At 30.5% G+C, this 12,833-nt stretch overlaps 2 protein-coding genes across 3 annotated transcripts; one reads left to right on the top strand and one right to left on the bottom strand.

The window, feature by feature from the left end:
* Nucleotides 1-8,056: 8,056 nt before the first annotated feature.
* Nucleotides 8,057-12,517, bottom strand: LOC122585725 (pentatricopeptide repeat-containing protein At5g66520-like). 2 transcript variants are annotated; one of them, XM_043757847.1, is made up of 2 exons: nt 10,870-12,517; nt 8,057-8,441 (listed from the first exon to the last, which is right to left on the bottom strand). In XM_043757847.1, exon 1 carries the CDS (start codon nt 12,488-12,490, stop codon nt 11,225-11,227), a length of 1,266 nt encoding a protein of 421 aa, XP_043613782.1. In that variant the 5' UTR covers nt 12,491-12,517; the 3' UTR covers nt 8,057-8,441; nt 10,870-11,224. The 2 variants fall into 2 exon arrangements, with proteins under 2 accessions (XP_043613782.1, XP_043613783.1); XM_043757848.1 differs by having other exon boundaries at nt 8,057-8,438.
* Nucleotides 8,185-10,434, top strand: LOC122585726 (heat shock cognate 70 kDa protein-like). Its single transcript, XM_043757849.1, has 2 exons — nt 8,185-8,398; nt 8,625-10,434. Exons 1-2 carry the CDS (start codon nt 8,185-8,187, stop codon nt 10,268-10,270), a joined length of 1,860 nt encoding a protein of 619 aa, XP_043613784.1. The 3' UTR covers nt 10,271-10,434.
* Nucleotides 12,518-12,833: the final 316 nt, after the last annotated feature.

Here is a 12,833-nt window from a genome sequence, read left to right as displayed (position 1 = left end):
TCATTATTAGAGAACCAACGAAGCAACCCTATTTCTTTAGTTCTTCGTTATTAAAGAAAGAAAAATGATAACTAAATGAAGAATGAAAAGTTTAAAACTATTATATATAATTACTAGATAATGAACCCGCGTAATACGCGGGTGAACATATATAATTAATGACATATTATTTTTTCATAATATCATATATTGACATCTCTAGATAAAGATGTTGAAAATGATGTTATCATAATTTTAAAAATCATTGTATCCAATATATACAAATAATCAGTAATATCTATTTAAATATCTTAACATATTAACGTATAGAACAAAACACATATACCCCAATAAATATTTATTATGTGATATCATAAATGTTTTATACAAAATCACAATTTTAGTAATAACGTTTTTATTTTTTAATTTGTAAAAAACTAAATATATGTTCTATATTCGTTTAGTTACATAGATTTATATATATTTTTTAAGATATATGTGAATTGTTCGTGAATATCAGAAAGTCTGATATACATTGTTTTTAATGCGTGTCTAACTATTTAATTACGTTGGTTAACCTTTAAAAAGATAATATAACTATACGAAAGCTATATACAAATTAAACTCTAATATCAAAATAAATTAATATTATATTAATAACTTAAAATAAATTATTGGAAGTGAACTTTTTCTAATTTATTATAGTTTTAACTTTTTATTATGAAATGAATTAGAGGTTTAAAATATTAAACATTTTTATATTTTTATTCAGCTTAATTATTCCATTTTTAAATTTTGCCAAATATCACAACTTTTATATTTTGATACGTTAAATAACCCTAACTCAACGGCTGGTGAAGCCATCACCGATCACACCACTTGTTTCATGTACTAATTAAAGTTTGCAAATTTTATTCTTGAATTTGATTTACCCAATATTTATAATGTTTTAAGACTTGCAACAAATTGTCCAGGTATATTTTTAACACTTATAAAGTCGAGTTAGTTATTATCATATTAAAATGGGTTAATTTGTAAATTATTTCTTTTATCAAGAACTATTAGATTTTGAATTAAAGATGAAACCACCAATGATACAAATATCTTTATCAAAATTCATTATAAAACATTTGTGTGGTTAAGAATTCTTCTCGCGTCCGTTTAAATAATGCTATATTTGACATATAATTAAATTGTATCAACTTATTAATTACTTTGTTTAAAGAGCAAACATAAGAAGATAAAATAATTCACAAGATTTAAAGTTATTACATTATAATACTTATAAACTTTTGTCAAATCGTATAACCTTTTTTTCAACCAATATTAACGATTTTTTAAAGCATATCACTATGTATTACAAGTCACTATGTATTTCTCAACCAATATTAATGATTTTTTAAGACATACCACTATGTATTACATATCATTATGTATTTTTTAACCAATGTTAACGATTTTTTATGACATAATATATTCATCCCAATATATTGGGTGAGTATCATATTAATTCTAAAATTTATAAAATTTCACATGTGGTAAGAAGATTTGAACTTACGACCATGACTTTTGTATACTACGAACACCGGCCAACTCTTATTTGAAATTGAATAGTTCGTATAAAAAAGAAGATAAATTTAAAATTCATGTTGATAATAATTGTAAACTTAAATACCTACTATACACTTATCAATTTAATACCTGAAATATATTGAAATCTTTATCTTTATTTTTTTTTATATATACTAAAAGACAACTGACATAATTACTTATTAACCAATTACGGGTATTCTATTATTCAAAATTAAAAATTGATTATGTCATCTTCATTTTATACAATTTAAAAGTGTCAATTAAAAATCTTTATTAAAATCCTAATAAAGTAAAAAAAAAACATACGAAAATTGTTATATATCTCGTTAAAGTTAGACTCCAACTAAGGGGGTGTTTGGTATTGCGATTACAAAACAGAATCCGCGTTTTCAAAATAGATTATGCGTTTTTAAAACTGCGTTTTGAAAAAGCAGGTAGGTACATGCTTCTCCAAAACTGTGTTTTCATAGGCGGTAATCACTTTTTCATACAAACACTTTTTTAGATTATTTGCGTTTTACGAACGCAATAATCAGATAATCACTTTATAATTCAATACCAAACACCCTCTAAATTACATTGAAGTCTACAAACAACAATACAAATACAAAATTACAAATATATCATATCATAATGATAAATATAATAAAATTTAAGTATAAAATTATAAGGAGAAGCTTTAGTCCTCTATCATAATGGAAATAGTTTTCTAACATAAACAATTTTTCTATTATGTCTGATATTAATAAACAAACATGTAAAATAATTTTGTCAATTTTTCAATATTACATTTTTTTGCTTTGATTTTAATTACATTCTTAATTTACATCTGAATTTACCTATATGGTTTTTCATGTATTTTCACATTTAAATTTAAATTGTCTTTTGAGTTACGTATATTTAATACAATCTTAGAAAGGTCATAAATATCTCGTTTATTTCACATTTAATACAATCTTAGAAAGGCCATAAACATCTCGTTTATTTCACACGAGATTAAATCTAGTTAAATAACTATGAACGAATTCCATATTTTTAATAAAAAATAAAATATACATAGTAAATTGATACAGAATTTAACATATAACAAACCATAAATAAAAAGTAATATATTTTAAAGTAACATGAAAAAACTAAATTAAAATTAACAAACTAAAAATGAAGAATAGAAAATATAAATATTGAAAAAAAAGCAAATTCAAAACAATCTAAACTTTGAAAACGTTTTAACGTAAACAAAAAAAAAACAAAAAATCAATCAGAATATATAAACTTAGTTATAACTTAAATAAAAAATAATATTAAATCTTGAAAACGAATAGAAAGGATAAAAAACGTAAGTCAATGTTTGTCTTAGTTGATTAAAGAATTGTTTTATTTAGTTATTTAATTTATTATAACATAATATATTTAATGTAGTAAAAATCTAAAAAAGGAAAATGAAGTCATCAAAATAATCTAAAGGTTATATTCCAATCTTGCTTTTAATCTAATGGTTGTGATTTTTTCAAAAAAGAATTTAAGGGGCTCTTTTATAATTATTGTAAGATTGTGGCTGATAAGTTGGTATTTAATTTAGTTTAGTCCGTTAGATTAACTTTCCTTTGCATCGTAGCCATAAAAACTCATCCTTTTAAATCGGATATATTGTTTACTCATAAAGGGAACGTGGATAAAAGAAAAAAGGTTTCCATTTTTAGTTGAAAGTCAGTTAATATGTTAATAGCATGTGCTTTTTTTTTATCGGATTGTTAGTTAATATGTTAATAGCATGTGCTTTTTTTAATTGGATTGTTAGTTACTAAACTCATATTTATAGTGGATCGTAGTTTTAATTTTAAAAAGAACACACGGCAATTTATGTTCAAATATCCCACTACATATTCCATTTTTCTTTATGCAACTTCAAAAGAAAAATATTTTCATTCATGGTATTATGTTTGTTCAAATATCCCATTACATATTTCATTTTTCTTTATCAAATATACAACTCCAAAAAGAAAATGTTATCCAGAAAACCTGAAAATGGAATGATCTCATTGTCATTGACGATACGGAGGATGGCACGATAGATGATGTGGAGTTTGAAGATAATAACGCTTTTGCTCCACTAAATTATGTGGATCTTGTGAGAGATAATCTTACTCAAGTAAGTTATATGTACATGTTAGATATACATGTTTTGTAGATGGAGTTCCAATGGAGAGGATGACACAAAGGAGTATAAACCAATTTCGTGTCAAAAGCAAAAAGAGAATGTATCATCTTTAACTGGAGAAGACACCCAAGCCAAATGTTTAGATGTCATCCATCAATTTTAAATAATCATTCAACATGTATTTTAATCTAAATGTTTTCAATTTTAGTTTTAAAGTAGTATCTTTTAATCAAAGTGTTTTATGTAGTTTGGCTAGCTTGGAAATAAATGAATGATAAAAACAAAGCGCGTGATAACTATAAATGGGCTAATATTTTGAAATTTATTTCATTAAGAGTATTATAGGTAAATAGGTGAAGATGTTTAAATTAGTAAATAAAAAAGAATGGTAATATAGTCAATTCAAAATCTACTCACAACTTAAATGTCTATATTAAAGGGATATACTTTTGACTATATGTAAATTATCTCTAAGTTTGTTTCGGGTTCAATAAAAATAACTTAAGTCATAAACCTCTTTGAATAATAAAAACCGCATAAACCCCATAAAATAGTAGCAGCCACGATTATATCTGTATCAAACAGAATTTAGAGATAAAAATTGTGATTTAAGTAGTAAGTAAAGTTAGGATGAATAAAATTATAATCGAAGTCAATAAACAGAAGACACCAGGTGCAAAGGAACCATCTTTGATGAAAGCTAAGAAAGAAAGATTTAACCAAAAAAGATTTGAAAGACCAAATAACAAAAAATGTGAAATACTTGAGATTTAAGTGGAACCCGAGCTACGCACGGGTATTATTCTAGTTTTTTTAGTTCATCACAATTTTATAAAGCATTTACGGGTCTTCGATCTTGATATATATTCCCATCCATCATCATGTACATAATATAATATACAAGTATTTAACCATTTGCCGGGCAGGCCAAGTTGATAAAAAGAACTAAGCGTTATGCTATTATAATAGAGTTAATGACCTAGATTCACATTTGACAGATTTTTAAGAAAAATGCAATTAATTTATCTTTCGCAATATTATGATATACTTTAAGCCAATAAAAAAGTGGCTTAATAACTAATAAGTCAATAGGTTTTTGTTGAGATGACATTCCATGTAGTGGTCCATAATTCCATATCAACAAAATGAAAAGAAGAAGGTCAACTTTGGGAAGAAAGTAAGTTTTCGGCGAAAAATTACTTACATGAACGCATACGGAGAACACAACGTCAACAAGTAGTTGTTGACTCATCAAGTCACCTTTAATTTGCTAAAACTTTATTAGGAACTCATTTATCATCAATTAATATTGTCTTTTTAATAATAAAAAAAAGAATTATTTGTCCATTTCATGAAATTTGCCTTAAAAATATTACATACCTAATGATACAAGAAATTTTTATACGAACTTTTAATACAAACTATAATGTTTCCTTTAATTATAAAGCTTTTAAAAACTTCTGGTGAACTTTTTTTTGAAGTGTTTGTCACAGTCATACTATGATTCGATATACTTAAGTAGTTAAGTCGATATATATCTCTATCTATACTATATTATAACAACAAATAACCTTGTTTAACATTTAAAGATTCAAAATTTTATCAAACCGAATTACATCAATATCCTATACTGCTTGTCATCGCCGCCGCCACCATTGCCACCGCTCGCCACCACCGCCGCAGCCATTACATCACCACTGCCGCAACGTGCTAACGTTCTAGTTATATATAATTATGTTAAAGACATCAAGTTCAGATAATCTTATATGACATGATTATGAATGTAACTATGTAAGTAGATATAAGTTTTTCTTTCTTCTAAAAGAACAAATTATATTTCTAATTCGTTAACGTTATAAAATTTTTGCACAACATACTATAACTATATACTTTATTATGTTATGTTATAATTCTAATATTATTAGCAAAATCTATCTATCGATACATATACAATCTTTGTTATATAGTTCGTATGAAAAATAATAGTTATAAAATGCAGCTATCTCCCCATTAACTCGATAGGTAATGTTTCGAGGATATTTCATGAAGACTTCTTTTAAGTCTTTAAAAATAAGATTAGAAGAGTTGAAAATGAAAATTAAAGTCTTTTAATATTACTAGTAGAATACAGTTGACAATGAATAATATAATTGATTAAATTAGCTACAAACGCGCTTCTTTTTGCTATAAAACTAAGATGGATGATTAGGGAAGATTCACTCATTGAGCATTGCTTATATTCATATTAATCAAAGGTATGATTTAATGAAATGTTACCACCAAAGTTTATATTCATTTATTTACTTATTGAAATTATTGCAATTTGTTGTCATTTTAAACCTAAATGTTGTTATTGAATGTATACCCTGTTGTTTAGTGATATGTTCATAAATAGACAAACATTTTCGACGATTATCATATCGTTTTTGCTTGAAGGAATACTTAAACTTTCACGTTATATGAAATAATCTAGTGATCTTTTTGTTATTCCACATACAATTTCGGAGAATATATCTAATATACTTGTAATGATGATGTCCCTCTCATGTGATTTTGCTTATTATACGCAGCAAAAACAATCAACCATTCATACGAGGAATACAACAATCGGTGAGTCCTCAACTCAAACATATGGTTTTAATATTTGGAAAATGCTAATGACAGCCGTAAGGGTTGTTATTAGTATCTTATTACATGAAAAGTCGTACTTATAACTTATGTCCGCTTAATTTTCTCAAGTTCTTTTCTTGACCAAACAATGTGTTGTCCTGAATTGCAACGACATTCACACACATGCACCAACGGATAAATCCTAAAAACCGTACGTACATATGTTATTCTAAAGCTCTAATATGATTAAAATATTACATATATTCTCTATTGATAAACATTAGAAAAAAAAATCCTAAAATCATAACACTAGATATGTTATACTAGAAAAAAAAAGTCAATTAAAAACAACCCTAAATGGCTGAAATCATAGGACTTCTTGACAAAGTCCGTTTCACATCAACCATGTGAAATTCCTTCCATTTCAAGCCCAAAAATTTATTTTTCTTCATTTTTATTAGGGATGACCATATTCTAAAATTCGGAATATGTAAGACTTACAAACTACATACAAACAAAACTTTATAAACATATATGACATATGACATGGACTAATAATGAACAAAGATAAAAAAAATGATAAAAAAAAAAAGTAGAGTGATTTGATTGGTGGAAAGATATATATGTAAACTCTTATTTGTATGTAAATAAATGTAAATCTAACATATCCTATTTCTTGTGCTCAATTAAATCATTTATGACCCATATTTTCAATTCCTCTCCGGTCTCTATCCCAATATTTCCCAATAGTACTTCCCAATAGTCCTTGAAACTTTAATGCCTTTTCCGATTAGACCTTCAACTTCAGTTAATATATTTTTTGGTATTATCAAACTTTGAGAGATAATATATCCTTTTAACTAATTTTTTTAGAAAATTTTCTACTTACAAAATATGATATATATGATATATGACAAAATAAAGAGATGAGATTAGAAAAAAAAGTTATAATTCACATGTCATGTTTTTATTGCTTTTAGGAAGATATTTAGTAGGAATAACTATAATTATTTCCCTTAATTTTATTTACCTCCATTTTAGAGACTTAGCCTTTTCTTCTTCGTGTAACCGAGAGAGGGCGGGTGAAACTTGCCTCGTATTTACATTTTGAGTTATAAACTAGTAAAATTCTCGACATTTTGCAACAATTTTATCATGTTAAGTTTTTATTACCAGCAATAAATATTTGCTATTGTTGTATTAAAACATGTAATAATATATTTTTGAACATCAATTCATGACAACTGTATAAATTTGTGTTATCACAAAATATAATCCGATCATGAAATTGACGTAGAGCTATCTCCTATTATTTAGCACAAATCATAACATCCCAACCTCAGTAAAATATTAATGTATACAAAAGTATACGCTATAGTTTCAGGCGTGATATTAAAATAACGACAAATATAACATTAATTACAGAAGTGTTACGGGTGAACATCATCAAACGAATAATAGCAAAGCAACTATAGTAAAATAACAATATAAAAGTGTCTATTCTAATTTAACACAAAATTACGTCAAATACAAAAGTGCCATGGGTGTTAGACGAATAATAGTGCAAAACGGAAATTTATGTCGTCGAAAAGACAAGTGGCCTACCGCAATTGAGAGTATTTATTCTTTTGTTTGGAAGGCAACATGATACGAGTAGTATTTATTCTGACATGCACTCGATATCATAATTAGTAGCAAAAATGTGAAGACTAAAGATAGTAAAAATCGTATGCAAATTAAGCTTATAATTTACCCAGTTTTGGTCAGTTATGCCTTGAATTTATTAAAGTTTGAAAGAAATACATATATATGCTTCTCTTATATATTGCAGACTTGATAGCATCATGGCCGGAGAAGGTATTGGACCAGCTATCGGTATCGACCTAGGAACAACCTATTCATGTGTGGGTGTCTGGCAACATAACCAAGTTGAAATCATACCTAATGATCAGGGCAATAGGACTATGCCATCTTGTGTTTCATTCACTGATGGTGGAATTTTAACTGGTGAAGCCGCAAAGAACCAAGTTGCTGTGAACCCCACGTATACCGTATTTGGTATGTTGATCTTCCTTCCATACATTTGGCTGTCCTTTCACTGCTACAAGAAATTATTCGTCATTTGGACCATTTGGTGACTACACGCATGATTAAAACAAGTGTACTAATATCCGGATTCTTACCTTCTTTATAAAGATTAGAGTATCAATGAATTTTGTATTCATTATTGATTGACAAGTATATACAGTACTTCGTAATTCCAACGCCTTTGATTTGTTATTAGATGCAAAAAGATTGATTGGAAGGAGATTCAATGATGCAAATGTTCAACAAGACATGAAGTTGTGGCCTTTCAGAGTCATAAAAGGGGCTAATGATATTCCAAAAATCTTAGTTTCCTACAAAGGTGAAGAGAAGGAATTTGCCGCAGAAGAAATCTCATCCATGGTTCTTAGGAAACTGAAAGAGACTGCAGAGCAATACCTTGGTAAGATTGTGAAAGATGCAGTGATCACCGTGCCAGCTTATTTTGATGATTCTCAACGCCAAGCTACAAAAGATGCTGGGCATGTTGCCGGACTCAATGTTCTTCAAATAATTAATGAGCCTACTTCGGCAGCAATTGCTTATGGGCTTGACATGAAAAGTGATCTAAACCGTGAAACAAATGTGCTAATATTTGATTTAGGCGGTGGTACATTTGATGTCTCAATTGTCGCCATTGATCAAAAAGGTAAGTTACAAGTGAAGGCTGTAGGTGGTGACACCCACTTAGGCGGTCAAGACTTTGATAACGTAATGTTGGATCACTTTGTCACACAATTCAACAAAAAGCACAAGACGGATGCAAGTGGGAACCTAAAAGCACTAGGACGGCTGAGGGTAGCTTGTGAAAAGGCAAAACGAGTTCTCTCTTCATCTACTGAAACTACTATAGAAATTGATGGTTTGCATCAAGGTATTGATTTCAACATGAGAATTAGTCGTGCAAAGTTTGAAAATCTTAATTCGGACTTCTTTACTAAGTGCATAGCGACAGTGGAGAGTTGTTTAAATGATGCAAAACTGTCCAAGAAGTATATCGACGAGGTGGTACTCGTTGGTGGGTCAACTAGGATACCTAAAGTACAACAATTGTTGCAAGAATTCTTCGATGGAAAAGAGCTTTCTAAAAGGATTCATGCCGATGAGGCAGTTGCATATGGTGCCTCGGTTCTTGCTGCAAAGTTAAGTGGCGAAAAAAGTCAGAAAGTTAAGGATCTGGTGTTATTGGATATAGTTCCTTTGTCACTAGGTGTAAATGTTCGTGGTGGCTTGTTATCAGTTGTAATTCCAAGAAATACCCCAATACCAGCAAAGAAGAATAAAAACTTCATTTCAATTGAGGATAACCAAAAAACTATGGATTTCAATGTTTACCAAGGTGAAAGAGCTATTGCTAAAGATAATAATTGGTTGGGATATTTTGAGGTTCCAGTCCCACCTGCACCAAAAGGTAAAGCAAAAGTGAACGTGGTATTTGAAATCGATGGTAATGGTATTTTGAAGTGCACTGGTGAGGATATCAGTACAGGTTTGAAAAAGAAGATTAGGATTAACAGCGACAAGCAGAGGCTTTCAAAGGAAGAGATCGACAAGATGTTGAAAGATGCGAAAAAGTACAAACTTGAGGATGAAGAATACAAGAAGGCAGCGTTTGCACGTAATGCATTGGAGGAATACATTGACAACATCAAAATCAAAATCAAGACAATCGGAAAAACTAACAAGGCAAAGCTTCACAAAGAAGATATGAAAAAAATGGAAAACGCGATAGCTGATGCAAGCGATTCGCTTGATGGAAATGAGCTTGAAGATGTCGGCACGTATGAGAAGACATTAAATCAATTAGAAAAACTATGTTTTCCCATCATTGCAAAGCTTGTGTAATCAAGCATTTGTTTGTCCCAGTTTGCAGAGGATGATGCTACTGTTCAACAAAAAAGACTATGTATTCTATGCTAGTATTTGTTTTTGATTGGTTTTTGTAATTGTAACTTAATCGTTGTTTTTTAAGTTCTATTTGAATTTGAGTATTGTAATTTATATTTGAAGTGAGAATAAGCTAATGGTTATATGTATAGATATGTTCATTTCGTACAGTTATAATATATAATATATTCTTTGCTTCTGTGATATCAATTACTTGTTTTAGTGCAGTTTAAGTACCCCAACATGAAGTGGGCACAAAATATTCGTATATACTTTCTAATTTCTACAAGGTTTATGGAGTAATTGTTTACAAGTTGACCGAATAATGTACTTTTTGATAATGGAAAATAGGATAACTTTTGTAACACAAGACTATCTTCAAATGACATTTTGCGCCAAAAAGTTGTTGGAAGTTCCTAAGACGACTTCGGCAATGTAAAACATTTTATTCATGTGAGGAAGATAAGTTATGAGAAGTTCTATAAGCTTATTAATGAAAAACAAGATATGGTAAGTAACGTTGAGAGAGACCAAGTAGAAGATTCAAGGTTACTAACCGGATATATGATGAAATACAACATCCAACCTTGTAGCTTTGGTAAATCTCCATAGAGCATTATATGAAGCCTTAAGGTTATTTCCACCAATTCCACCAGAAACGGATACCCTTCCAAGTGGTCACCAAGTTCTTTGAGGCACCAGAATATTTCTTTACTCATATGCAATTGATGGATACGATATGGGGAGAAGACTGTTTGGAGTTTAAGCCAGAGAGGTGGCTCCTGAAACAAGAAGGAACCAAACACATTCCGTCTTACAAATTTACAGCATTTCATGGAGGGCCTGCAGGGCCAAGAACTTGCTTAGGCAAGCAAATTTCGCGGATGCTAATGAAACTTTTGGCAGCGACAATTATATATAACTAGCTCCTCTTGCCTTCTTAACATTCTGTCTTACCATTAACCTTCTCATCCTTTCTGCGTCATCCCACTTCTCACCCATAACAAACAAATCAGCAATAAGATTATAAACACCTCCATCCTCTTCTGGCCTTAACATTTCGATCACTTTATCAATCACCCTTTCTGCCATCTCAAAGTTATTCTCTGCCTTGCAAGAATTGAGAAAAGATCCCCAAATATTCATATTAGGCTCGATCTGCATATTCATTATAACCTCATACATATCTTCTAGCTCCCCTGCTTTGCCAAACAAATTGACCATACAACAATAATGATGAATATTCGGCTTTAACCCATATTCCACTATCATTTTAAAATACTTCCGTCCCTCATCAACCAACCCTGCCTGCACACAAGCACTTAATATCCCCGTGAAAGTGAGCTCATTAGGCTTAACACCCACTTTCTGCATCCTCTCAAACAGATGTATCGCCTCACTAACGTATCCATGTTGTGCAGCCCCACATATCAACGCAGTCCAAGAAACAACGTTAGTTTCTCGCATCATGTCAAACACAACAGAAGCAACTTTCAAGTACCCACATTTTGCATACATATCGATCAACGCAGTCCCAAGCTTCACATTCGCATCCCATTCATTCTTTATAACAAATCCATGAACCGACTTCCCTAAAACAAACCCAATCGCACCCATATGCCCACAAGCTCCTACCACACTACTCAAAGTAAATACATCGGGTTTTATCTTTTCATCCACCACCATCTTACCAAACAATCCCAACCCTTTTCTCCGATCACCGCTATTAACGTACGCCGCAATCATCGCAGACCAAGATCCAACATTCTTCAACGGCATTTCATCAAACAAAGTTCTTGCCTTGTCCACATTCCCTGATCTTGAAAAACCCGTTATCATTGTATTCCAAGTGACAATACTTCTCTCAGGCATTTCATCAAACAGGTTGGATGCATCATGAAAACACGCAGCATTGGATGAGTAGCCATGTAAAAGAGAGGACATTATATATACATTCGACGTAAACCCGAGTTTGGAAATATGGGCATGAAGGTGATGAAGAAGAGGAAGGTTATGCAAATGGGTTGAGGCTGAAAGGGTGTACAGGAGAGTGAAGCTGTCTATAGGGATTGATTTCTGATGCATTTGTATGTATATTTGTATAGATTTATGTGGGGAAGATGCATTTTTTATAGCTGAAATCCATTTTGATGTGCTGCTGCTGTGACGACATATCATGATTTATGCAATTTTTAAACTTTATGTAGTTACTTACTACAATGGAAAATAAATAATTTGGCAGACATATATAAATGTTGATTTTGTAACGCTTTATTCTCGAGTTTTTATTAAAACAAAAAAAAGGAAGGTTGGATAGGGGAAGAAAAGATAGAAGAAAATATTTAAAAAACTCATAGCTTCAACCATCACCTTCAACCAATAACCACCACCAGCAACCACCCCTATCACCTGCACCCACTACCTGCAACCACCACCTATAATCATCCCTTCCACGCAACCACCACCTGCAACCACCCTTTCCACCACCTGCAACCACGTCCACCACGCAACCACCATTTCC

This window comes from Erigeron canadensis, chromosome 1, assembly GCF_010389155.1.
Source record: "Erigeron canadensis isolate Cc75 chromosome 1, C_canadensis_v1, whole genome shotgun sequence".
Classification (NCBI taxonomy): Eukaryota; Viridiplantae; Streptophyta; class Magnoliopsida; order Asterales; family Asteraceae; genus Erigeron; species Erigeron canadensis.
Note: the sequence above shows the minus strand (reverse complement) of the source record. Positions and strands in the feature narration are given on the sequence as shown.